Source organism: Rhinolophus sinicus, chromosome 17 (assembly GCF_057876585.1).
Source record: "Rhinolophus sinicus isolate RSI-liver-muscle chromosome 17, RSI-T2T, whole genome shotgun sequence".
NCBI lineage: Eukaryota > Metazoa > Chordata > Mammalia > Chiroptera > Rhinolophidae > Rhinolophus > Rhinolophus sinicus.
In genome coordinates, this window is record NC_142517.1 from 144,786,915 (window position 1) to 144,813,156 (window position 26,242).

A 26,242-nucleotide genomic window follows, 5' to 3' on the forward strand; every position below is an offset into this window, starting at 1 on the left:
GGGCCTGGGAAAGGGCGCCCGGCCGGCCTTAGCTGAACCAGGCGACCTGTAGGCGGCGGGACTGAGCCCGGAGACCCGGGCAATGCGGGCTGCGGGTTTGGGGCAGATGGCCCTTAACTGCTAGCTGCAGTGTCGCTGCCGTTTTTGTTTTTCTCTGCATTGCTTCCACGGAGCCATAATGTAAACATGTTATGGAATGCCCACTGCCCACTCCCAACGCTTCACATACACAGCAGCAAAACTCCCACGTCCTGGCTCTCAAACACGTGGCGTTCCAGCAGGGTCTTGGAGAGAAGCTCAGCATTTTTCTCTCTCGAACCTTTCTGCCCACGACACCTAGCGGGGTGGCTTTACCTACGCAGTAGCCTTATGGCCACCTTTGTACCTCAGGGCTCTTCTCTAGCCAATCTCCCTCCGCTTTCAGGTCAATCTTGCCCTCAGCGACAATTTTGATCAAGTCACTCCCATGTTTTAAAATCTTTATGGGCACTAAAACGGAGCAGAAGTTCAAACACCTTAGATACTCAAACTCTACAATATGGCCCCAGCTGTCCTTTCCCGCTGTAACTTCTGTTATTCCAAGCTGGGTAACAACTGGTCAAATGTTCTATTTCTCCAGTCTTCTTACCTGTACGGCTTGAACAACTGTATCAAGTGTTACACTGTATTTAATCAACCCTCTACTGTGGGATATTTAGTTGAAAACGAGAATATAAGTGAATCATTACTTAACTTGATATTAGAATTCTCGTTCTATGTGTTATTTTTTAGCTGGGCAAGTTACTTAACCTCTCTAAGCCTCATTTTTCACATGTAAAAGCAGAGGATTTGTCTCAGGTCTTTCTTTGATTCTAGGTCATCTGATGACTACGATAATTAGTCTCTAATCTTGTTAGAGGTAAGAAATGGAAAAAAAGAAATGGATGTTGTTTACTTCTCTTCCACAAACCTGAAAAAGCTCCATCCCCTTCTATTCTATTTGACTTTGGTTAAAAGGAAGAGAAAGAAAGGGGAGGGGGGCTGTAAAAGGCATTTTAGACTGCTTTAACCCCCATCTGCAAGAGCTGAATGAAATTAAATAAAATCTACAATAAATACACCTTTGTACCTCATCTTTCTTAGCCATACACTATCTTATTTCAACATATAGAAAAGAAGAGCATGTGAGTAAACCCGCAAGAGAGTCTACAGTTTTTCTTAGTTGTCTGAGCTGGAAAAAACTTGTACCTGTAACACAAAGGGCAGCACTGATAAGTGAAAAGTGCCTCTTTTGGAACATCTGTGCAAGCAAAAGTCTTTGATTTCTTTTGGGGCTTATGGTTGAAAAGCCAAAGTTTAAAGAAGACATATGAAGGGGAAGAAACTTATATTAATCCATTGAGGAATAGAGTGAAGAAATACTCATAAAATGGAGTCACTACTGTCAAGCTGCTACAATACTCAAATCAAGTAGGTTGAGGTATCAGGAAATAATGCTATTCTAGTTTTAACTAGCCTGGAAACTTAAAACTTTTGAACTTTCCCGTCCTGTGTCAATGCCTGGATATACGTCAAACCTCCAGATAACCCTCTGATTACCCCTTGAAGGACAAGGGAAAGAATGTTCACATATCCAGACCACCCAACATCCATTATCCAGACCACTGGTCATTTAGAGGATTACCATCTCAGACTCATCCAAAGGCTAAGAATGCAGGGCTGATTCTTCTCAAAAATATACTTTCTACTATAAGAACCTCAGCTTTTCTTCTTTGGAACAGTGGGTATTGCCTAGTTGTGTTTCTGGGTTGCAAATCCTAGGACCCTTGAAGAAATCTTACTCATTTATTTCTAGCAAAGCCTCCAGACTCTTTTTGAGTTTGTTCAACATTTATGGTTTTAACATGGGATCCAAAGAATGCTCCACTTCAATTCCAGTGCCACCGTTGGATTCAAGCAAAGTACCTGCTCGAGGCCTTTGTGTTCTGTCATCTTGCTAACAGCTCTGGGATTCCAGTTGTGAGTACTCTCTGTTCTGGCCCCTCCTTCCTTTGTTTGAGGTTACCTTTATTGTTGGGTCCTCTGATACTGGTTTTCATAGTGGGGTACCCTATTTTTAAGTCTGTTACAGAGGGACAGTCCCATCCTGGAATAACAACTGGATTTATGGTCCATCCTCTGCTAAGTATTTGTCTAGATGGATTCTGAAATGAAGGGCAATTTGGAATTAGCAGTGACCACTCTGGGGACCTTTCAAGATTCTGAAATTAATATATTTATGAGCATCATTAGGGAATCTTAGAAATGTTAAACAAGCTGAATGAAAAGCATTTTTCAATTGGTATTTAGAGGCCTCTAAGAAATTCAATGATCCAAAAATAGCACTAATATGTCTTTTTGTCTGGCCATGACAACTTATAGGGGAATTTATCATTAGCATGGGACCCTCTAAAAAGTTCCCAAGAAGTTCCTTCCCAGGAACTCTAGCTATTCATATATACAAACATTTTGTTTCCTCCTTTTGTGCCTTTTTAATAAAATGGGCCAATTTAGCCAAAATAACTTAAAATTTTAATGGCCATTAAGGAAAAGTTTGTTTTAAGTCCACTTTAAGGGGCCTCCCTTAAAGAAAAAATTCCAAACCTCTTAGGGACAATGGAATGCATTTTTTGATTAATATGCAGAAGCTTCTAAAAGACAAACTGATATTAAAAAATAAATAAATAAAACAGCTCAAAAGGGAATCTAAAAGAAACTGTGGCCATCTGAGCAGATGCTTACTGTTTTTTTCTGCCTGAAACCTGAAAAGGTATTTTTAAATTTTGATCAGTAAATTGGCAAAATTGGAAGCTAAAGACTCATAGCCACTTAGGAATCATTTTAAGTCTGTCTCTCCTAAGTTAAAATAAAACAGTACCCAGAGCAAAAGAAGAAAATTAGGAATGATGTAGTTGGATACGTAGATCAACCTATGGTGTCATTTAAGTTACAACCTAATTTTGGGGGGCAATTGAAAGCAACTGTCCTTATAAATCTTTTCTAAATCAGAAATGCAACTCTAGAAGTACTTCAAATCCCACCTATCTTCACCATCCTCAATTCCTGACTGAAGAGAAAAAAATAGGAAAGAAGCATTTTTTAGAGAACAAATTGCTGTTCTGTCTCCAAGGCTCCTTGCCAAGGAAAAATACAAATCTTGTCTTCACCACAAATGTTAGTAAGAAAAAGTCTTAGCCATCTGAATGAATAAACTTAACTTACTCCAACTGTTATAAATTAACTTTGTTGTTTGTTTGTTTACCTTATTGTATCTGTCTCAGGGCCAAAAGTTCACAATGAAACTATCAGGTCTTTGGTTGCATCTATTTATGAATGTGTACCGTACGGTGTGTATGTTTTATCTCCAGAGGATATTGCTAGAATTGTTTGTAAAAAAAAACTCTGTTTAATTGATTTAAAGGGATTAAGCATTTATCTAAAAATTCTCAAAAATATAATAGAAATTACCCCAATGCTTTTCAGGATCATGTGATCTTAGAAAATATTTAATATTAAAGTTGGTTTTAGTTTGGTTTGGTTAAATAGGCGTGACTTTAGAGTTATTTGCGTTAAGTATAATACTTTTATTCTACTTGGGCTTATTAGTCAAATAAGTTCATCTGTTGCAAAATTTGTCAGCAAGAAAAATAACTCAATATGATGAAATTTTCATAAGTAACATAAACATAATTATTAATAGCAAGTAAAATAAATACATGTAGGTGGGATAAAAAGTGTTTGGGGTGAACTTCTCAGCATTATTTACTTGTATGTTTATGGTATATCCATTTAAATAGTTTCCCAAAATCTTTTGGTAACTTGAAATCTTAAGAGTTTTGCCAAATGAAATGATGAACCAGGTTAAATTCATTGAATATACAGATCATTTCCAAATAAGATAAAATACTGTAACATTAATTGTTAAAATAACTTTATCCACTTTTAACTTCTTATTACAGGGAAACTAAAAGATTTGGATCTGTTAATGAATGTTTTGTGCTTTGTTGAGGAAAGACATTTCTAAAAATTATGAAATATATTTGCCAGTAAAAGAACCTATTCCTAGAGATTATTAAATGTATTTATAAATTTGCCAGTCTAAAGAATGCTAATTGCTTACTTTTTAGTTGTCATTAGAAATTAAGGTTTCTAAGGGTTTAGAATTCTAATTACTATGGAAGGATATGTGTTTTCTGTAAAAGAAGACATAAGGTATGGAATGCATTTTTGAGGAAATTAAAAGAAAATGGTTTATCCTAAAATAAGTTGGTAATATCTGAAAGAGTAAGAGGAGGCAAACTAAGAGATACAGGAAATTTGTTGGTTTGTAAAAAAGAATCTTGGGAAAGAAATTTTATATGTGATCAAGCTGGATGAGACTGAATGAATTTGTTAGAAGGGGTTTTAAACCTAAGCTTAATATCAATAGTGTACTAAAATTTAATATTCTGTCATCTGCTAAAAAGACAAAGTTTTCTTGGATTATTGGTCTGCTCCTGATAAGGTATTACGAACATTTTCTGCCGAGCAGGAAAAGATTCTTTTTTATCAAAATAATTTGCTGTGTGTTATGTCATCTTAATCAGGTCTTTGACTATTTAAGAAAACAGGAAAGGGTGACCCACAGCCAAAAGAAAAGTCTCTCTACAGAAACAGATCCAGGCACAGAGAAGTTAAGTGATTGCCCCAAGCTCACAGCTAGTTGCTGCTTGATCTCGGTTTTGAACCCAGGCGAGAGGAAGAGCCCCCAGTCTAACCACTATGCTAATCTGCCTGTTGTGTGGCAGGACATACAAGATGCTTTTCTCTACCAACCATCTTATTAGTGGAGAGGTGCGGATGACAAGAGGTGGCTTCAGGCACTTGGCCAGGTCCACAAAGTGATTGCAGTGAGCTGCAATTCTCCCAGTTTGGAGCTTTGGATTGTTGGTTGCAATGCCTTGATAGTTGGAAAAGCTTCATGTAGAACTCCAATAACTGAGGTACCGTTCATTCAGTCAACATTCATCGTAGTCCAGACATTATTTTGTATGCTTCCGATGACTACCAGCTTAAAAGCATCCAACATATGTATTTTTAGATAAAAGTACTTTAGAGAAAAAAAAGTTTCAATGAGCTTTAGTTTCCTCATTTGAAGTTGGGTCTATCAATCTATGCCCTGCCTATTTTCCAGGGTGATCAGATGGATTACATGTGATAAAGCTTGTGAAATAAGTTGGCTGTAATAAATGACTATATAATTATTTCTAATGCAGCGGTAATAATCAACATAATACACATTTCTTTTGAATTTCTTGTACACTGCAATGAGAGAACAGTCAAATGTCAATCAAATCATAGCATGGTCAACTGACAATGAGCACATGAAATTCAAGTCATAAGCCATTTGCCATCCATGGAATTCTTATGGGTCCAGAATATCTTTAGAAACATCTGATAACTGCTACATTAATCACTTAAGGGTTTCTTGTGAATAATAAGGTTTATTTAGTTTATTTTTCTACACTGTATTCAACCCTATTTCACACATATATTCTATTCTATTTCATGTGTGTAGTTAACTTATAAGCTCTTTCCTAATACTACTATACTGATAGTACTTTTTTTGTGTGATCACTCATTGCACATAGCAGAGTAGTCAGGAAATCGTCATTTAATTGAATCTGTTTTGAGGATGAATGTGGACTTTTTCTTTTGCTAGAAAAGGTATAGAGGGGCGGCTGGTCAGCTCAGTTGTGTAGAGCAAGGTGCTCATAACACCAAGGTTGCCGGTTTGATCCCCGCAGGGGCCACTGTGAGCTGCGCTCTCCTTAAAAAAAGGTATAGAAATATACCTACTGATCTTCAGTATTTCTTCCTTATATCTCTAGAATATAAAGGAGAGGTATAACGCTGGTTTTAGTGTGTTTTTTTTCCATTTATTATATAAAAGAAAAAATTAATGCAGTTGATTTGTACACATTGAAATTCCATAAAACAAATCCATAGAAATTAGGATACTATATGCATGCACTCTGCATTTTCTTTGTTAAATGTTTTGGTTCACAAAAATAACAACACATTTTTTTTCCCCTTTAAAGCCACTGAAGCAGAGGGAGAACAAAACATGCAGCACTGTACACATTTGCATAGTATATTTTACCCAGCATGCCTTGTAGAATGCTACACATTTACCTATAGAAGAAAAATAAAAGGGGTAAATTATCAAAATAAATAATTAAAATTAAAGAAAGGAAAAAAATTACTTGACAAAGGTGATTATTTTTTTCCACTTTGTAGCTGGAGCTATAACAATAGCTTGGGATATCAACAGCCCTCAGGATAGTAGGGAAATCTTTTTTCATCAATTTCCCATTTTATTTTTAGTATTCGTAAGTTTATCTCTTTTTCCCTCCCACCACCCCTTCAACAAAAACAGCTAATGGCTTTAACTATGTTTCAAAATCATATTCAGTACAAAACACATTAAAGAATCCCTAAATACTTTTTTGTTGTTGTTGGGACATTTTTTTACTGTTCTGACTTTAGGCTGTGAAAAATATATAACATTTCAAATATGTCCAAAATTCATAGTAGCCCTATGAGCTCACTTGGTGTTACTTTTTGTAACTGTGATTGAAGAAGAAATAAGAACAGTAAATATAGTATGAGTCTTATCACAAAATAAAATTTAATAAGTTTTATGGAAGGGGATAAAGTAAAATAAATTACATCCACAGATTGCAAGGCTATGAAGCAAATTGCTGGAAAAGTATTAAGCAGCAAGTTAGAAAGATGATAAATGAAATAAATCTGATAAAACTTATAACTAAATCTATATAATTTTAAAAAATACAACTGCCAAATTTAACAGTGGATTTGTTGCAAGTTTGTGCTATAACAAATGTGCTTCTTTCTCCTCAATCTATTTTCATATTATTGGCAAAATATATATCTTTTCTAATTTTGTACTGTACAATATATGTTTTTGCTACATTATTTTTCTACTGCTAATGCAGAGTAGAAGTAACAACATAGATTTGTTTTGGCAATAAAATGCTTTCATTTTAATAACATCCCAGAAAATATTGTAAGGCATATGAAAAACAGTATGCAACAATATAGCATTAATGATCCTGCATCTTTAATATATCCCTTATGCATACAGAATTCACACTGATTTCAGTTAAAATTGTGTGAAAGTGGCATGCAAGTAGGACAAGTGGCCCCTACATAAATGTAGACATTGCCATTTGTTGAGAAATTTAAGTGTTCAAAACATAAACAAGAACACTTACAAACTGTTGAAAAGCTAGAGGCCAGCCACTTTTGGTTCTTAGACAGTTCTCATTTTAACTCCTTATAATTTGCAAAGAGGAAGCATCAGTGTATTCCCCAAGCCACTCTAAATTCTAGAAACATTTTTTACCATTTTCTGCAAACATTTTACATATATGAAAAGAAACAAAGGAAAGATTCATATGTAACTATGACTCCCCCAAACTCATTGCTATTCACTTATTTATACATTTTTTTAGGTAAGTGGGAGTTACAGCCCTTAGTCAAGATTATCTGATGAGATATTTTCTAGTCTTCGCATAATGTCCCTCAATTATATGAAGCATTTGGGATTAAATTAGCCACAAGTAGATATAGTTGCTATAAGAGAATGTATTTCATTTGAGAATGTTTGTTTTAAGAAAAGAAGAAAACTTCAAAAAGTAATTTTTCAATGCTGTAACTCTGTCTGTCCATACAAGCCAATTTTACTATTTTTAACTAACTTGACTATAAAGTCAACAACAAAAATGTTATCCTTTTCTGTCTGACAGCTTTTATATTGACTCGTTTGAGCATGATTGCCTTTTAAAAGAGCAGGACTGTTCTCTGACCTGCAGACACCAGCTTGAGTAAGTAACTTAGTAACAGTTATAGTATTAACAGTATTCAAAGGTATGAGGAGCTAATGCAACAATTTTATTATAAAATTTGCTATAATGTTTTCATTCATATAGTCATTTAAAGATGAGTTTTATATAATTAAAAAGAAAAGAACATGCAACATTGTCATGAAAGACAAAGGCAGAAACAGAAAAGAAATAAGGGGTACATTCCCATTTATTTGAAAGATTTTTATGAAGTTTTTTTTTTCAATGACATGGGCATCCAAGAGAATGTATATCCTTACCCAGTAAATGCCTAAGTATCCATAGGAGAAGTCACGGTTCAACAAAATTTGAATTTGCAAACCAGGTGCACTTAAACATCGTCTCCAGATCTACTCTCTTTCAGACTTAGAGCTAGATATTGTAACAAGTTGCACACAAAGACAATTCTCTTGCAGTGTGTTTTGCTCCCTATGATGAATGATTTATTAAATTAACCTTGCCTCCTGATAAACTGTGAACCAATTCAAAGAAAACTTCACTAACATGGAAGAAATGAAAGGGTGACAAGAGCATTTGGAAACAGTTTAAAATCTAAAGGGAAGGTATATTTTAACAATTTATGTATTTAGCTGTGCAGCAAGGTTAGTAGGAATAGTAATAAATTTGATCACTGCTTATTGAAAAGTGTTTTTCTCTTTAAAGACAGCTTGTCTTCTCTAGAGAAGAGGTAGTATAAATATCAACATATAGGGCCATTTCTATAGTGGCATTACATAGTTTTTATTTTTAGCAAATACCAAAATAAAATTGTATAACTAAGAAAATACACTAGCATGCAAATTAAGATTGCCTAGAAACATTCTTAATTGACATCCTGGGTCTCAACAACATTTTAAGATATGTTCGTTCAAAGAGTTTAAATTTGCAAATCAACTATTGGCATAATTTTCTTCTCTCCCTCCCTTTCACTGCCCTAGCTTCCTATTATGAATTTTAAGGCCCCCACACAACAGACAAGTTCAAGTATGCAGGTATGAAAAGAGGTTAACATTCCAAAAATACATTTGCGAACAACAATAATAAATAAATTAACAAATTATTTAAAGGGAACAAATAATTTTCTCAGAATTTGCTTTGTATTTAAAAAATTCATTTCATTAAAGACTAAGTGCAATTAAATATCATCACATAATTAAGACTCTCTCTTAGGAAAGACTCAGTCTAAATTGTTAATTTCAGTTTTCTTTCCCCTAGAACTGTATAAAGATAAGAGAGAACCATCAGTCATTTATAAACATTTCTAAGTGTTGCTTTAAGTACTGGAGTAAACAAGATCACACTGTTGATTATAATATTGGAGTCATATTATATAGCCTTGAGAATTAACATCAGTATTGGCAAATTGCATTCCTTTTTCTCCAGGATTACATTTCCACGTTGTCACATGAGCCTACATTGTTACATGTTTGATGACTGAAATTACAGAATATGTGATTTACACTACAAGTTAAAAGAGTCTCAAAACATTGTAAGACTTGTTTTTCCTGCTTATCATTTGCTATTTTTAAATGAAATCAGTTAAAAACAAAGTATCTGTAGAGTATGTGTTTGCTATTTTTAAATGAAATCAGTTAAAAACAGAGTATTTGTAGAGTATGTGTTTTTCAAAGGTGCTTGATGTGCTTGGCAAAAATAAAAATTTTTATTTAGTATATATCTGTATTTTAGTATCATTTACACAATAAACTCTAAGGCTTAAAAGAAAGGAAAATGCATTATCTATTATTTGAAGGAGATAAACTTATTACAAAAGGAAGGGAGAAGAATATGCCATCTCAAAGTAAAATTTTAAATATATCCATCAAGAAAATATACATTATACCCTTTCCAAGATGGTTAGCTTTTGAATAAAAATGCAAAGCAAAACAGGTATGGACACTTGATGGTAAATGACATACTGGTTTTGTGCACAGATATTGAATGGACCTCTCGCTTCATCAGCATGGAAGACTTAGAAACAAGGCTTTGAGAGGCCTTTAGAAAAAAGTGATTTTTAAAAGTTGAAAGAATGGTAATCTTGCTGAATAGGAAATATATGTCAATGCTGTTATAGCGACCTGCCATAAAATGTCAATATCTTAAAGTAGTTAAATGATCAGATTGCTAATGCTACTACAGAAAAAGCTGAACAGCTGTCTAGTCTAAATTTGTACACCATAGTGCACTCTTTGCAATTAAATACTTTAATGCGCACAAACAAGAAACCAGTAAAGCATCTAGAAAAATGTTTTGGCTAATGTTTTCTTTCTCATGCAAGTATGTGCTGTACATGTTAATAAATATATTTTTGTTTGCTGGAAAATGCTCTCTGTGCTCTAACAAAGTATTCAGTAATGGCAGGTTATATGTTTATTAAAGTGCCTAATGGATACCCCTCTTTTAAATGTCTTAACTGAAAGTTCTGTAAGCTTCACCAGATGACAAATAACGTCCTACGCCAGTATTGCATGATAACTTTTAGAATTTACTGAGCCCATAGTTTTTCATTGTATCACATTTTTGAGATAACTTATATAATTACAGGCACCCTCCTTAGCAGCTAAACAGGTTCATAATGGGATCTGTACGGTGAACAGGAGAGGAGGGAATGTGGGAGGTCGTCATGGGGTTTGAGATATGTGTCAGTAATCAAGACTATGAGACTTACTTTCATGGTAAGGAAACTTATTGAACTGATGCATGCTTTGAGAGCCTAAATATTGAAAGGCCTGGGGGAAAATAAGATAATAGAAAATGAATTCTTATTGTTTTCAAAAAATAGGTCTTATGACATGTACCAGTACAAAAGGATTTTTATGCAGGTCCTATGGGGGCTTTAGAAAAATGTACGCATTATGGACTTTTAGAAACAAGAGTCTTTTCCCAAAGACATTTGTGCGTTGTATAAAAGGGTCAGTTTCAATAGTGTCTTGAATAATAGTGAAGCTAAGGCTTCCTTGATAATATAAGAGAGAAGGTCACCAATTCCATAATTATAAGCCACTGGAAAAATTGTGAAGACTTAATACTAGGTGAAGAGGAGTGTTGATTAGAAATAAGGCAGCTCAATCTCCAGATTCTTTATAATTCTTTGCAATAAAAATGCTATAAGTTTAGTGAACAATCATATTCTGAATCTATGACTTTACTTTTTATTTCAAGCTTTGAAAGCCATCATTTGTTTTCACATTTTCAAAAATTAATCGTTTTGTACAAACACATCTTTCAATATCGAAGTTGAATGCGTCCATGTAAAATTAAAATCCTTACCATGATTATAAAGAATTTGGTGAAGGGCTAGAAAATTCAAATATTCAAAAACAGAGACTGAGTAAAGCAATGGAAAGATACTAACTTGTGCCTGGTGGGAAATATGGGACCCATGTTTGTGGTAAGTGGGATAAATAAACTTCTCCCTGGAGACGTTGAGCTTTGCACTCAGGAGGATCTGTGCCCATGCTTACTATCTGATTCTAGATTCCAGGATGTATGTAGTTGTGCTCAGACTGACTAAAGGGGAAACAACATCTTATTTTCCATTTCACATAACCAGCTATGAATGGACTTCCTGTTACTCGTCTCTCTCACTGCTAAAGAAATTTTGAGATTTTTTTTTTTTTTTTTGCCAGCTTCAAATGAACAGTAGTGACTAAACAAAAAGCAAAACACTTTGAAACAACAGCTGTGCCAGGAAAGAAAGAAAAATATTAAAATCTGAGGAGACTGTATAATTTCTGCATTAATTTGACATTTTTTTTTGGCACTATCAATACATTTGGTAAGTTTGAAAAGCCATTCTGACAACATGAACATATATTCAAATATGTATACATTCCAACTTTAAGTGTAAATTTAGCTTCCAGCAAATAAATGCCATAGCTGGTTTTGGCCTTTATTGGTATTTTGATATTCTCATTAATTAGGTGTTTGGTTGTTGTTGTTTTTTCAGATTTTTAAATTGATTGCAACATGCTCAAGTAGACTTTCTAGTCGATTCACCCAAATTCCAACAGGAATTGGTTTATAAATTGGTTCCAACTGGAACTGGTCATTTGGAATTTCCAGCATGGGAAATTATTTTATATGTGCCTTGATAAGTACCCTAAATTACAAATTGATGTGTCTAAATCTAATGAAGAAAACAAAAGGAACTACTATGTAAATGTTGCACTTAAAAATATCTATATGATTGGGCATCTAATATCCATCTAGCGTTAAGGGGATAATGTACATTTCTGTTTGTTTGTTTTTCCCTTACTTAGCATCAAATGACAGCAGCCCATAAGCACAGTAAATACCGCGCTGTACTTGCCAAGTTAAGATGATTGGTTTATCCTAGCCGTGCTATGGCAAATTGTCAACAGATGAATTTTTTGTGTTTCTGCAGACTCAAAGCCTGTGCCGGGAATCATGGCTGTAACCCCCAGGAGATCCTCGGTTCCTGTGGGGTTTGTAAGTGTCCTGGTATGAGTCAGGATAGTCTTCTTCCACCAGAGGGTAATGGTCTCGGCTATGCTGGGAACTGGAAGACAAGCGGTTCCTACTCTTCCGAGCCCTTTCATTGTGATAATTTTCATCGGAGGTCATTAAACTTCGTCTTTCAATCGGGGAGTTCTCTGTGGAGTGGTTGCTGTGCCTCGTGCGCTGGCTCTAAAAATATCAGACAGTCGATTGATTAAATAACGTCAGCTTCATTCACCTAGAACATGTGAATGTATTCACAACAGTTGGTTCTGTACAACAAGATGCTGACTATCTGGTGTAATAAAGCATTTTGATGCACAAATGGTCTGCTCAAAATATCTGATCTTATTTATTTGGCACGTAACATGCAAAGATGCCAAAGTGCTGATAGTTTGTGAATCTAATTACATCACGCTGCATGATTACGTTACCTGGTAAAAATGCAGACTAGAAAGTTAACTGCTGAATGGAACTTAATATATTTAGGAAGGCCTAATAATTCTGTCTATTGCAAAAAATGAGGATTATTTTACTATTGGGAAATAACTTCAAATTCAGAGTAGCATCTATTATTTCTCTCTTGAACTGATACAATCTTTTTCTTCCTATAGCCACACACTTCACCTTTAACTAGGCTAAATGTGCCTTATACCTTTTAAAAATACTTTATTGCAATTATGATTTGTGCTGCCCACAAAATACTGCGTTTGTCTCTGCATCCTACATAAATGTAACACTCAGCATTATTCTTTCTAAAGGAAAAAATACATTTTGTATACAACAATTGTGGAGCCAACTAACTGATACATTTATGAATCTTGCTTCCTCAACTGAAATGTCCTGCAAAAATAATCTTCAGCTATTAACTAAATCCTTTTAATACCATTAATTGAAATAAATATCTTCAGACACTTATTTAATGTCTTAGAAAATGTTATTTAGCATTTTTTCTTCAAATCATGGAAAACACATAGCTATATCTACCTGCTTAGGTGGGTCACCTCAATTAAGGTACTGGATCCTGATAAAACCAAGGACCCAGAGACATTTCCCTTATAGGTACACTCACCTTCACACAGAAGGAAACTCATTCAACAGTCACAGCCTGTGCCTTTAACCTCAGCCAGGGGTCTACCAATTAAATGCCATGGTTACTAGGAGAAATAGGCCACAGGATAAAGGTACCATATTAACTCAAGCGACACTGGGAGAACCACTCGAGGTGGATGTCTTTGAGATGAGGAGGCAGGAGTGTTGCATTTAGAAACAAAGGGCAACATTTCATTTCTATGTACATTATAGAAGCATATTGCTTCATGCATCCATTTCTCACCCTACAATGTACAATCTGGAGCCAACTCAAACTAGTCAGTGGAAATGCCACACTCAGATCAGCACACAGGCAGTGAAATAAGGCAAGAAACAGTCCTGTATACAATATACTAGATATTGTATACAGTATATATGTATGTTATACAGTAGCATATTTCCCACGTTCATTTCCAGCCTCAAACGCTATTCATTTCGATGGCAGTTTTTCTGTTTACAAAGATGTGATTTTGTAGCAGAGTAATACAGTTATAGTAGCATTCCAGAATGCCATTAATCGCAGAGTTAATCTACATGATCTTCAATTATCACTATCATTAAAACCCATTAATACAAAGCGAGTCATGATGCAAGAGGGCTCAACTGACTACCTGTCCCTCAGTCAGCTAGGGATTTGGCCACATTCCAGCAGCTGCTTGATAAATGGTAAATAATAATTGACATAGAAAGACAAGATTCACTTTGTATCAATGCTTCTGGCTCCTCACATCTAGCTCTGAGTGCAGCACCGGAACAGCAGAAGAGAGAACCTGTGTTCGTCACCAGCTTCCCTAAAGGACACCTGACATAGTTGTTCACCAAGGTGGGCCTCCACACCACCACCACCACTGAAAACTGAGGGATCTGTCACTGTTTGCAAACAGAGGAGCTCTACTCATGTGCACCTTCTGTATTGGGCAAGCAAGGGGACCCAGCACCTGTGGGGCAGGATTCGTTAAGGGCAGTTAAAAGGTCCACCTATCCCCAGATATCTTACTTAGCTGCCATGGTGCCTGACTCTGCCACCATTGCCAGTCCTTAAGAAGTGACATGGAGAAGTAATGGACAGTTGCACTGAGTAGGTGTCAAGTTCCCTAGCAGAGTCTAGACATAGAGAATCAACTTATCTAAGTAAAAGCCATTACGAATTAACGGGGATCAAAGTTCTAAGGAAAGGGCCATTGTCTGGGTACCTTTGTTTAGGGTAGGTCATGATGAAGTAATATTTAGATTTTTTTTTTATTATAATGCCCACACATGGTTCCCTCTTTAGATTAAGGACAATCGGTCTCTATCCCAATTGAGTTCCCTGTAGAAACTTAAAGTATGATTGTAAAAGCACAAGTGAAAAGTGACAATACCTGTAACCCAGAAATGGCTGTGGGATAGGGTGAGAGTGCTGTCGAGCCCAAATTCCTTCCAAGCAGCGGGGTCATGGGGGTGCTACTGGTTGTGTGGGTGGCACGCCAGTACGCCTCGAGGTATTCTCCCAGGTGTTCACAGGCATCCTCCAGCTGGTTTTCATCCAATATAACATCGAACATTTCCTGCAGGTGACAAGAGAAATCCATTTTAGTCACACTTTACATTTTTGGCAATGAAACCTCAAATTCCACTTAATGCAGAGAATAGCGTTTTAATGTGTAGTAGCAAATAACAGATGTGAGGGGTCATATTGGCAATTTCTAAAGTTAAAAGTCAAATGACGAGCTGCACAGTTAACCACGGGCAAACTTGGACATTGACCCAAAAATGAGAGTGCTCATTAAATATTTAGATTTTTCATTATGTCGAAGAAAAAGGTGAGGTAAGTGTAAAAGTCTTATAAGTAAACTAGAGGGAAAAGATCATGCATTCACATCTTTATCCATAGAGTCCTACAGAGTTGAATTATACTTCAGAATATGAGAGAAGCAATTAATCGTACTGAAAGAGGAGTTCTACAATGTCTTGGGCAATGACCATATCATGGGAATAAACATTTCATCTTCCAAGTAACTGCGTTGAAGGGAATAACATTAACTTAGATAATATTCAGAATGTTGGCGAAAATGACGTTATCCGTCTCACAGTAAAACAATATGGAAAGAAGGTTTGGGATTAAGTCTAGAAAACCACATTGCAGTGATTTCCACCAACAGAAGATCATTGTGTAAAATGGTTGGAAAAGAACAAGAACGGGGAGTACATATTTAATTGTGGGAGAGAATGGGCGTCACACATGAAGTATCTGGTGTCCATGTTTCTGTCAGTAACAACTTCATCTGTCCTATACTCAGGAAGTATTCTTCCATCCAAAGCCGCAGAGTGGCCCTTCTGTCACTGCAGTGTGGTCGGGAATACAGACAGGATATACTGAGGACACAGATTCCCTAGAGGGACAGTCAGAAACCCACGGCACCTCACAAAGAGAAAAGCCATTCCAAGGGTAAGTAAAAGCTGGATCCGAACTTTCTCCCACCACTGCCACCACCACCCACCTGCTTTTATGAGCTCTTTTTACCAAAATAAGAACCTTCCAGTAATGAATCCAATACAGGGTTACTGCCATCAGCACTAATACTGTGGCTGGATTGTAGATTAGTGGCAATTGGGTGACTCTGAGTCGGTGGTAGGTCAGCTGACTCACTCAGCAGAGTGAGGGCTTCCTGAAGCAGACATCACCATGGAAACAATTTCTCCTCCAGCATTTACTGTGTGAATGTTTTCATTGCATGAGTCTTTACTGAACATTTTGACCTTAATTTGCAAAGCAGTTTGAAAGTCTTTGGAGCCGTGAGAAATGTTTAGCAACTAGGAAAAGAGTCAGGTGACTTCTGTCCAACACTCAGCCAGTTCAACTCACGTAGAAGCCATTACCCAACAAGAACATTTATTAGTAGATTTCAGATGGTGTTCTGCATATTTTATTAATTCATCAAATATTTACTCAGTACCTATTTTGTGCTAGGCATTGTAAATATACTGTGACAAAGAAAACAGACGTCATCCTTACACTCAAGAAACATACAGTGTGGTGGGAGAGACAAGTATTAAAATCCAAAATCATCTGTGTCACATTGGGTCTTGAATGCAGAACGATAAAGAATCGGAGCCAGTTAATGTTTGGAGCTGAGGCTTAAAGTTCTGGATTTAGGAGGAGGCCAAGAACGACATGTGAAAGCCGAACTTATGAGGGAGGGGAAATTATGAGTAAGGCAAAGAATTCTATCTGTAGCGAGAAGAGAATAAAACATAATGAGAAGCGAAAGCATGCTGGAAGATAACCACATGACCCATGAGAGACGGGGAAAACTGCTAGTTCCTACAGTTCCATGAACATATAGCCTTCCAGGAAATCCCTTTTTCCACTAAAGTTAACTTAAGAGAGTGTCTGTCTTTTGCAATCAGAAGTCCCCCCCCATTAATGTAAAGTTTAGCAGCACAAATATAGAATCTGTGCATAATGCTCTGATGTAAACATTGCATTCCCTGATAGCACTGTGGTGCTAACTGGAGTGAGACAAGCACAGCCCTACCCCCAAAAGCATCCACAGACTCAGAAAGAAAGAGGAAACCAGACACCACTGGAAAAAAGGACCACTCTACCAGCCACTCCAGGCTAAACTTGTTCACAAATTCTAGGCTGTATGCTGTTTGGAGTCAGCTGTCGATATAATTGTATTTATATTAACTGTATAATTCAATTACATAGGCCTCATTCTATAATGTGGGTTCTCACCAGTGTGTCATTTCAACAAATCATTTTTTTTGCTTTCATAAAGTCTTAAGTTAAAACGCCCTCCGGGGACCCCTGGGCAGAGGGCTCTGACTATCACAGCCAGGATTGCAAAGCCCAGAGAGGAGAGGGCAAAACCAGGTAAGCAGCCCCCATTGCAGAATGTTATTTGAATGAGGTTTATATCTCCTTGACTGCCCCAGATATTACATTGTCATGGCTGCAGACAGTTAAACATACACTTAATTACAAGTAATTTTAATAAAGTACTTCTCTTTGCTAATGGATAGCATTTGTCTATATCAGCATATGGCTGTTTGCTTAAGCCTCAATCATTTCTAGTAAACTACGCTATTGCACAGCTAAAAAGACAGCTATATCATGGAAGATGATTTGAAACTGCTTTTAGGCTTTCAAAAGCACACAGGAAAGCAAATTTCAGCTTCTGAATGAAATACTGACATATGCGACTTATTTTCAATGAAGAAGAATTTCACTGCCTGTATATTTGTGACAATTTTTCTTCTGAACTGTTTAGGAAATAACACGGCCGATTAGACCAGGATGCTAGAAAGTGAGCATAATGGGGGAAAACAGTTTTTTTAAACTTATACATGAAAAAGAGAAGCAGCCCAACAGATTATGCAAACAAGCTTTGCCAATTTTTCATAAATTTAAAAGTTCAAGTCTAGTTCGCTCCTGACTGTGCAGGGTAGTGCGTGAGCCCTCCAGCATGGCATATGGATTCAGAGAGCTATCTAAGCAGAAGGTGTGGGTAATGGGACAGTCACAAGCTATGAACAGCTACCCACTCAGTGATATCATGTCCTTGGTGACCGTCGGAGATAAAGGTAGTGCTGACCTCTTTCCAAAGCATTGCCACAGCAAACACCTCCGACATTCTATGATGGGATATTTCCTTCAGTGAAGTGGCAGAAAGAACGAACGCGGCTGCTGAAGTGCATAAGAAGTGAACAGAGGTGTCAAAACAAACCAGTAGGAAACCAATCCGTTTCTGGATAAGCTCTTTCAGGAAAATTAACAATTAAAGCATTATAAATAACAAGAGTGAAAAACATGCCTCTAGCCCATCCAGTGATCCAGAGAATGAAAACGACAGGGAAGAAAGCAAGGGAAAGATCGAAGCTGAATCCAACGGAAATGAAGAAGATCTGCTGTATCTTTTTAAAAAGTTGTAAGTACTTAACGACCTATCTGGTTCTGCATTCACAGAGTATCACAACCTTTCCTAGGGAAGGTACCTGAATTAGGACAATCAGCTCTTGGTTTGCCCACAACTGTTTCTGGGTACTTGGGACTATCAGTGCCAAAATCTGGAAAATTGGGAAGAGTTGGAATGGTCGGTCACCCTAGTTTCTGGAGGAGAAAGCGCACTTGTGAGTTCCTACATTGAGGATTGGAGCAGGTTCTACTTATTTCTTCAGATATAGAGGGGGAGTGGGCAAGTCTTTCTTTATGACTATGAAAGACATACGTTCTACCATAGATAGAAGAATCTCATTAAAAAACTTTACTAACAATTGTCACGCCAATAAACTTTAATTAAAAAAAAACTAACGTAATTTCTAATACATTTTATTTGGGAAGTTGCTATTGAACAAATTATTAATAAAAAGTTTCTAAAACTTAGAAATTGTGCAGTTTAATTTTAACTTTTTTTTAAGTTGGTGCATTACTGATTATTAGCTAGTCAGATTAAATATATAAAAACTTTGCTATGGTATATGCATTGCTTTACATTTATTTGTTGTGCATAGATAAAACCTCATGTGGGGCATCTTTCCTATTTCTAAGTGGAAAAAAGGAATAACAGGGGTGAGAAAAACGACTGGCAAATACCATTCAGTGAAATAAAATGGTTGAATGGCAAACATGTAATGCTATTTATAAAATAACCAACTAATGTTTCTTTCATATCGAAATTATGTTCTTTATATTATTAAAGCTTTTGAAGTCCTGAGTATTTAACTTACTGGTCAACTGGTGATCAGAAACTGGACTGTAAATTAAAGGGATTATGAAAGATTTAAGAGGTGCTATGGGGATAAAGGAAAGCCTTCTAATATTGTGGGGTTCTAGCAGTTATTCTCAGGCATAGTTCGTACTTTAATGAGCTAAACTGGAAAGATACTCAGAATTCTTGCCACTCACTGGTGGGGAACACATGAAAGCTAAGCATATCAATGACTTTGATCCCTTCGATTTCCTCTCTCTTAGTAATCTGTGACATTCGCTATGAACCCAACCACATTTTCCTCCCTATACCGCTCCATCCGGTTTTTTGTCATTCCCTCCATCCTTAGCCTTCAAAGATCATAACACGACCTACCAATGCTGTTGTCTATAGAAAAGGCACCCAGTGTTTTTAAGTCCACATGAATCCAGTGCTGTAAATCAGCATTGGTGGGAGAGAACTATGCCTAACTCCGCATATCCAAGTAGGGTGGCTGAGGTCCCTGCAGCAAGAACAGTCTCCTTTGGACTGAGAGAAACAAGATCCCATGTGGCCTTGTTTCGTGAAGGAAGCATTTGAAATTGATTATTCTCTCTTTCAAAAGCAGTGTTATGAATTCAACTATGAACATCAGAGGCTCTGTAAGAATGAATGCACCAGTGGGGACGGCACTTCAAGTAGATGGGTGAATCCACACGACTCTAAATAATTTAAATAAAGACTGGAAAAGGGCAGTGGAAAATTTCTACTGTGCTAGCAATACGATCAAGGATACTGGGCACTATCATTCAATTCAGAGTTCTTGTGTTTAATAGAATAAATCTGAGTCCATCCAGCAATGGAAAATAGAGGGTGATAGTAGAGAACTACTATGGTTACCGTAATGTTAGAGCTTTGCAAAACTCTGTGGAGGAGATCAGTTTCCCTCTAGCAGAGAGAGCAATCAATGTCATTTTACACACACACACACACACACACACACACACACACACACACACACACACACTACATAGCTCAAAGAGCCTGAGGGTCAGTTTTTGGTAATACAAGCCAGCCTGTAACTAAGTAGGATTAAAGGATTACATTTCATTTATATATTCAATTGTCTGCCTATCTGCTTTTCTCACTATGCATTATGTAGGGCTTATGACCACAGTCCTGGGGTACTGGTCTTCTTAAAATGTGCTACTTTGAAATTCTCTGAAAAGGAAATGGGTACCAGTACCTGGCTGAAGGCAAATGAAATCTAACAATATACTGTAGAGATGTGTATTACGAACACAGACTCAGGCTGGTCATATCAAAAGTATATATGAAATGGGCTTGTGGGTCCTCATCTCCTAGGCCCCTTTCTTTTTCATCCACCTTTTCTTTTGTGAATCCAGGGTGGGCAATGAAGGAAAGTTCTCTCTCTTCCAGAGCAGAACTATTCAGGAGCCCATCCTCCCCGCTCATCTTTCTGTCTTTGGCAGATTAAAAATGGCCACGAATTTTTGGACGCTCCCTGCATCGAGATGGAGGATGTGTCTGGGCAGCCTCTGTCACTCCTTGGATCCGGGCAGCCTGTGTGACTCCTCTGACTAGCAGAATGCTGCTGGAGAGGCCCCATGGAACAGCCTCAGACTACACAGAGAGGGAGAGGAGCTAATGCAGCCTTCCAGCTATCCCTGCAAAGGAACAGGTCAGCTGCCAGCTGAATGCTACCAGCTAGTGCTTGTTTGAAGCCACCAAGTTTGGGGGTAGTATTTTGCACAGTAACACATAATTAGAACCTTGTCCCAGAACAAGGGTGGCAACATTGGTGGGCTAGCTATATGGAGCCTGCCTTCTGCTCCTGAAACCAAGTTTGACTGGATCATTCCCATTCATTTACTTACTGTCTATTCTGCTTTCCTGCTACGAAGGCACAGGTGCATAGTTTTGTGAAGAAGACCAAATGGTCCACAGAGCTGAAAATATTTACTATCTGGCCCTTTACTGAAAAAAGCTTGTCACCCTCTTTTAGAAGAAGCCTGCTCCATGAAACTGAGAGGAAGCAGAGTTTGCCACCCCAAAACAGGCCTTCTTGGGATATTATTTTAAGCTCTTTAGTTTTAAGAAACAAAAGTCTCAGGAACAACGTCTGACCTTCCCCCTAGCTGTGTAAAAGAATTCAGATAGAGGACCTGCTTCAGGAAGGGAGCTGTCATCACAGACAACTATAGTTTAGTGTGAACTAGAGTGTGATAGACGGCGGGAGCCTACAAGGCCATTTGATCAGAGTCCTCTCTGTGTCCCATGGTTAAAGATGGTCCAGCAAACATCTGTATAACCAAACACTTGCTTTTCCATCCATGTGAATTGTCCTCCTGCCCTTGGAAGCTCCAAACCACAACCCTTCTTTCTCCTAAGCTTAAAATGGCATAGAAGCTTTAACTGCCAGATTTGTCCCTGGGTCCGATATTTTTACAGTATACCTGTAATGTACATACATAATCAAATTTGGGTATTTTCTCCTGCTAATCTGTCTCATGTTAATTTGATTATTAGACCAGGCAGAAAAACTTAGAAGGGAAAAAAGAGGAAATTATCCCCTTTCCCACAAAACCCATGATTCTCTCTCTAGGAAAATATATAACTAGCCTGTTGCTATTCACTATGTAAAGTCTTGCTAAAAGAGGACAGAGTTTTTACACTGACTTGGGCCAAGGTAAATGACTTCTGGAAAGCCGGTTCACCTCTTTTGGTATCAGTTTCCTCCTCCATAAAATGAGGAAGTTGGACTGGATCCGTCTTTGCCTAGCGGTATCCCATACACCCACAGGATGCTCGGTGGAGAAATGGTTCTATAATCAAAATGTAGGGGAAGCACTGCATACTATCTGTCCAAATGGAGATATAAAATGCTCAGTAGTAAGGCTTCTGCAGTCAAGAAAGCAGTCTACCCTTGTTTGTGTGTTTTCTCAAACATTGTTGGTATCAGAGCTTTTTCCCCGTCACATCTGTGGACATCGTAGGGGACCCACATTAGGAGGAACGCACTCCAGGAAATACCACACCAGGTGCTCCTGTCACCTTTTTGCTTCCACAGTCCTGGAGCCTAGGATTCACTTTTCTGGTTACAGAGAGTCCACTTTTCTCAGCTCTCTTTGAGACTTCCCTTCCCAAAGAATGCTGCCTTTAATTTCATAGCTATGTGAGACTCTGCCGGAATAATTTGCTGACTTTTCAGATTGGAGATTCAGTGGCCAATTAAGCAAGTTGAGAAGCTTCTCGGAGAACTAAAATGACACAGTGATCATCAATCTTTGGAATGACAATTATAATTACGGTCTTGAAATAAAGCAGGGACAAATGCAGACACATTTTTAGATTACTACAAGGTTTTATAATCCAGAGATTTCTTCATGCATGCCAAAATAGAGTGTACGATTCCTTCTTAGCATTACAAATACTATTCACACAAAATCAAATGAACATGTTTAATAATGCAAACAGTGTTTGGAAAATATTAATTACAAGGTAACCTTTCTTACCCAGACTGCTTGTTTAAAACTCCAGGTTATCTGACCAACTATATAAAACAAGGAATTATTTATCCTGCTGAGAGATAATGCTAGGACCAGGCTGTCTCCCCAGTGCATGAGGCTGTTTGAAATCCCTGATGTACAGACAAGTCCTAAGCAGCTTACAGTATCATCTGCATTTAATGCACACATATCTTTTCCTGGTTCCAGCATTTCAGATGTAACAAGTTGCATTATATGCACAAATACTCAATTATCAACCCTCTCAGCAATAAAATACCTCAATTTTAAAAAGGCACAAATATTTTCTCTAGTAATTATTAAGAATAAATGTTAACAAACTCATTCTCATAAAAAGATCAAACTAACAAGAAACAAGTTCAATTCACCTAACATGTATCTCAAGGAATTACTGGGACTTCTTATAACATTATTCCCCAAAACTTGTGAACATATTAATCTAACCCAGTGGTTCTTAACCAGGAGTGATTCCCCACCCCCACCCCCCCAGGTGACATTTGGCAATGTCTGGAGATGTTTTTGGTTGTCACTTTGGGGGTTGCTAATAGCCAGGGATGTTGCTGAACATCCTACAATGTACAGGACTGCAACCACCGCAACAAAGAATTATCCAGCTTAAAATGTCAATAATGCTGAGGTGGAGGAAACCCTGACCTAAACCACTCTTTTAATCTATGAGATTTATGAAGTAGTATCTGTAAGCATATTTATGACCTACCAAATTGTTTGCTAAGAGTTAACTTAGCAAAATGTAATCTTATTAGACTCTACACTCCTTCAAGGCAGGAACATGTCTTTGTATCTGTCTCACCTAGCAAGGTACCAGGCTTAATGTTTACATAATGTTCGCTGAATGTATTTTAATTCTTGCTGAGAGAGGTGACTGTAGGTGAGCCACATGGAATTGAGATGACTAAATATTTGGAACTTGTCTGGTTTAACCACATGGATACCATGTCCTCAGACATGCCCACATGTTGACCTGCAGGAGTATCTGATATTAATGATGTTTTGAAATGATGAGGATTTCATCTGACTTGATGTATCTTATTTTCATACTCTCCTCTTTCCTGGGCTCCACAGCTCTCATGGATTCAGTATCTGTATGTTGCTTACTTCTGAAATCTAGATAGCATCAGAGCCTTAGAGAGGAGAAGGAATCTTACATACCATATCCGTATCTTACATAGCATGCCATATCTATAGCCTTCACCAGAGGAGATTCCTTTCACAATATCTCTCACATCTGTTCATAGAGCCTGCTCCACCCACACCCCCGCCTACGGTTGAATGCAGTTAGAGACAAAGAGCTCCCTACTTAGAAAGTCATTTCATTCTTTGTGACATTTGCATTTGGGAAGATTTGTGAAATGCCTTCCTCCCAGTGGGTCAATCTGATCACTCTGTCAAATGAAATTAGCCATACTAATTGCTTTTACGTCCACTCAGACCTACTCCTCGAAACTCCCACTCATCTTAGTGCCACCTCTGGGACCTCACAGAACCAGTCTGCCCTCACAGTGTAAACCTTTCGACATTTGTGAAGACAGACACGGCAAACAAGTTTTGAGACAGTAATCCGTGTTTTTCCTTTTGTATTTTCCCCTGTTCTTGTCTACCACTCAAGCAGGTGACAGGGTCTGTGCTCCCTTGTCACACAGGGAGTTTGTGGCAGGAAATTGCCAGCTCTCCATTTCCCCTCCTGCGTTTTGTTTCCCAAAAGCCTAAATTGGTTGGAGAGATTTTGCTAACTGCTTCTGGAAACAAAAGATGGTGGGAATACTTTTACTATAACCAAAGCAGAGAACAAATTCCTTTAATAGCAACAATAGGGGAAAAGAGGGAGACACCTCCTCTTCCTCAGGCAGAGAAGACAGGGCGCTCCCTGGCCAAAGTCCCAGAGAGGAGGGTCTATGTGTCCCCCTGCCTGACCAAAGCACCTCTGTTTCAGATGCAGTCAGGTGTAGCAGGGCATCCATTCCTTTTATTTTATTTTATTTTATTTTTAGGGCATCCATTCCTAAGGGTTACATGGACTTGGTGAACGATTTTCTAAGTTGGGACTCTCCCCATCACTCTCTCAGCTTCCTCACCAACCCCACCCTTAGGACTCAGGGTCCTTGTTCTGCCCCAGATTAGGGTAAAGGTAGCTGTGGGCATGGCTAAATATCCTGCCTGCCAGTGGGTTGGGGTCACAGTAGAAAATGAGCTACATCCTGCATGCCCAAGTTGGGGACCATAGATTTATCCACACTACAAAGCTATGTGGAGAGGTAGGGTGGCATAGTGCACAGAGGTTTGTCAGTCAGACAGATCTAGGGTTGAATCTTGGGGTTCATTTCCTAATTCCTACCTCCAACAAGTTTCTTAAGCAAGAACTTAGCTTTCTCCTCTAGAAAAGTAAGAATAATGTTATCTACTAGGGTGCTCATAGAGGTGCATGCTCTGATTTCCATTTGAGTGAGAACCTGCTGTGGTGAGTGCAGGCAGCAGACAGCCTTGAGCTGCTGCACCTTCTGGATCCTTCACAGCATTCAAACCAAGTCATGCTCTCTCAGGCTGCTTCCAGCCAGTGGCTGAGCACAGTTTGGGGACTGGAGCCTGGACATTACTGCCCAGCATGAGGCTCTCTAAAAGCATCCAAATTAGAAAGGAGGAAGTAAAACTGCCATTATTTGCAAATGACGTGATACTATATAGAGAGAACTCTAAAGAATCCACTGAAAAACCAATAGAATTGATAAATGAATTCAATAAAGTAGCAGAATACAAAATTAATATTCATAAATCAGTTGCATTTTTATACACCAATAATGGATTATCAGAAAGAGAAATTAAGAAAACAATCCCATTTACAATTGCACAAAAAACCCCACCTATGAATAAATTTAACCAAAGAGGTAAAAGACTTGTACTTGGAAAATTAAAAGACATTGAAGAAAGAAATTGAAGAAGATACAAATAAATGGAAGCATATACCATGCTCATGGATAGAAAGAATTAACATCATTAAAATGTCCATACTATCCAAAGTATCTATAGATTATTCAATATAATCCTTATCAAAATACCAATGGCATTTTTCACAGGACCTAAACACATATTCCTAAAATGTATATGGAACCATAAAAGACCCTGAATAGTCACAGCAACCTTGAGAAAGAAGAACAAAGTTGGAGGTATCACACTACCTGATATCAAACAATACTGCAAGGCTGTGGTAATCAAAACAGCATAGTGTTGGCATAAAAACAAACACATAGATCACTGGAACAGAATAGAGGGCCCAGAAATAAACCCATGCATGTATGGTCATTTAATCTATTACAACGAACATACAGTAGAGTAAAAACAGTCTATTCAATAAATGGTGTTGGGAAAACTGGACAGATACATACAAAAAATGAAACTAGACCACCTTCTTATACCATATACAAGAATAAACTCAAAACGGACTAATGACTTAACTGTAAGATTTGAAACCATAAAACTCCTAGATGAAAATATAGGCAATAAACTGTCTGAGACTGCTCTTAGTAGTATA

At 37.6% G+C, this 26,242-nt stretch overlaps 1 protein-coding gene across 7 annotated transcripts in view; it reads right to left on the reverse strand.

Moving 5' to 3' along the window:
• Positions 1-5,914: 5,914 nt before the first annotated feature.
• Positions 5,915-26,242, reverse strand: part of CACNB4 (calcium voltage-gated channel auxiliary subunit beta 4) — a 225,439-nt gene continuing 205,111 nt past the window's right edge. For all 7 annotated transcript variants that reach the window (XM_019737461.3, XM_019737459.3, XM_019737460.3 and 4 more), the window contains 2 exons: positions 14,840-15,025; positions 5,915-12,575 (listed from right to left, as the gene is read on the reverse strand). In XM_019737461.3, the coding sequence (XP_019593020.1) occupies positions 12,315-12,575; positions 14,840-15,025 (447 nt within the window). In that variant the 3' untranslated portion in view covers positions 5,915-12,314. The remainder of the gene's footprint in view (positions 12,576-14,839; positions 15,026-26,242) is intronic.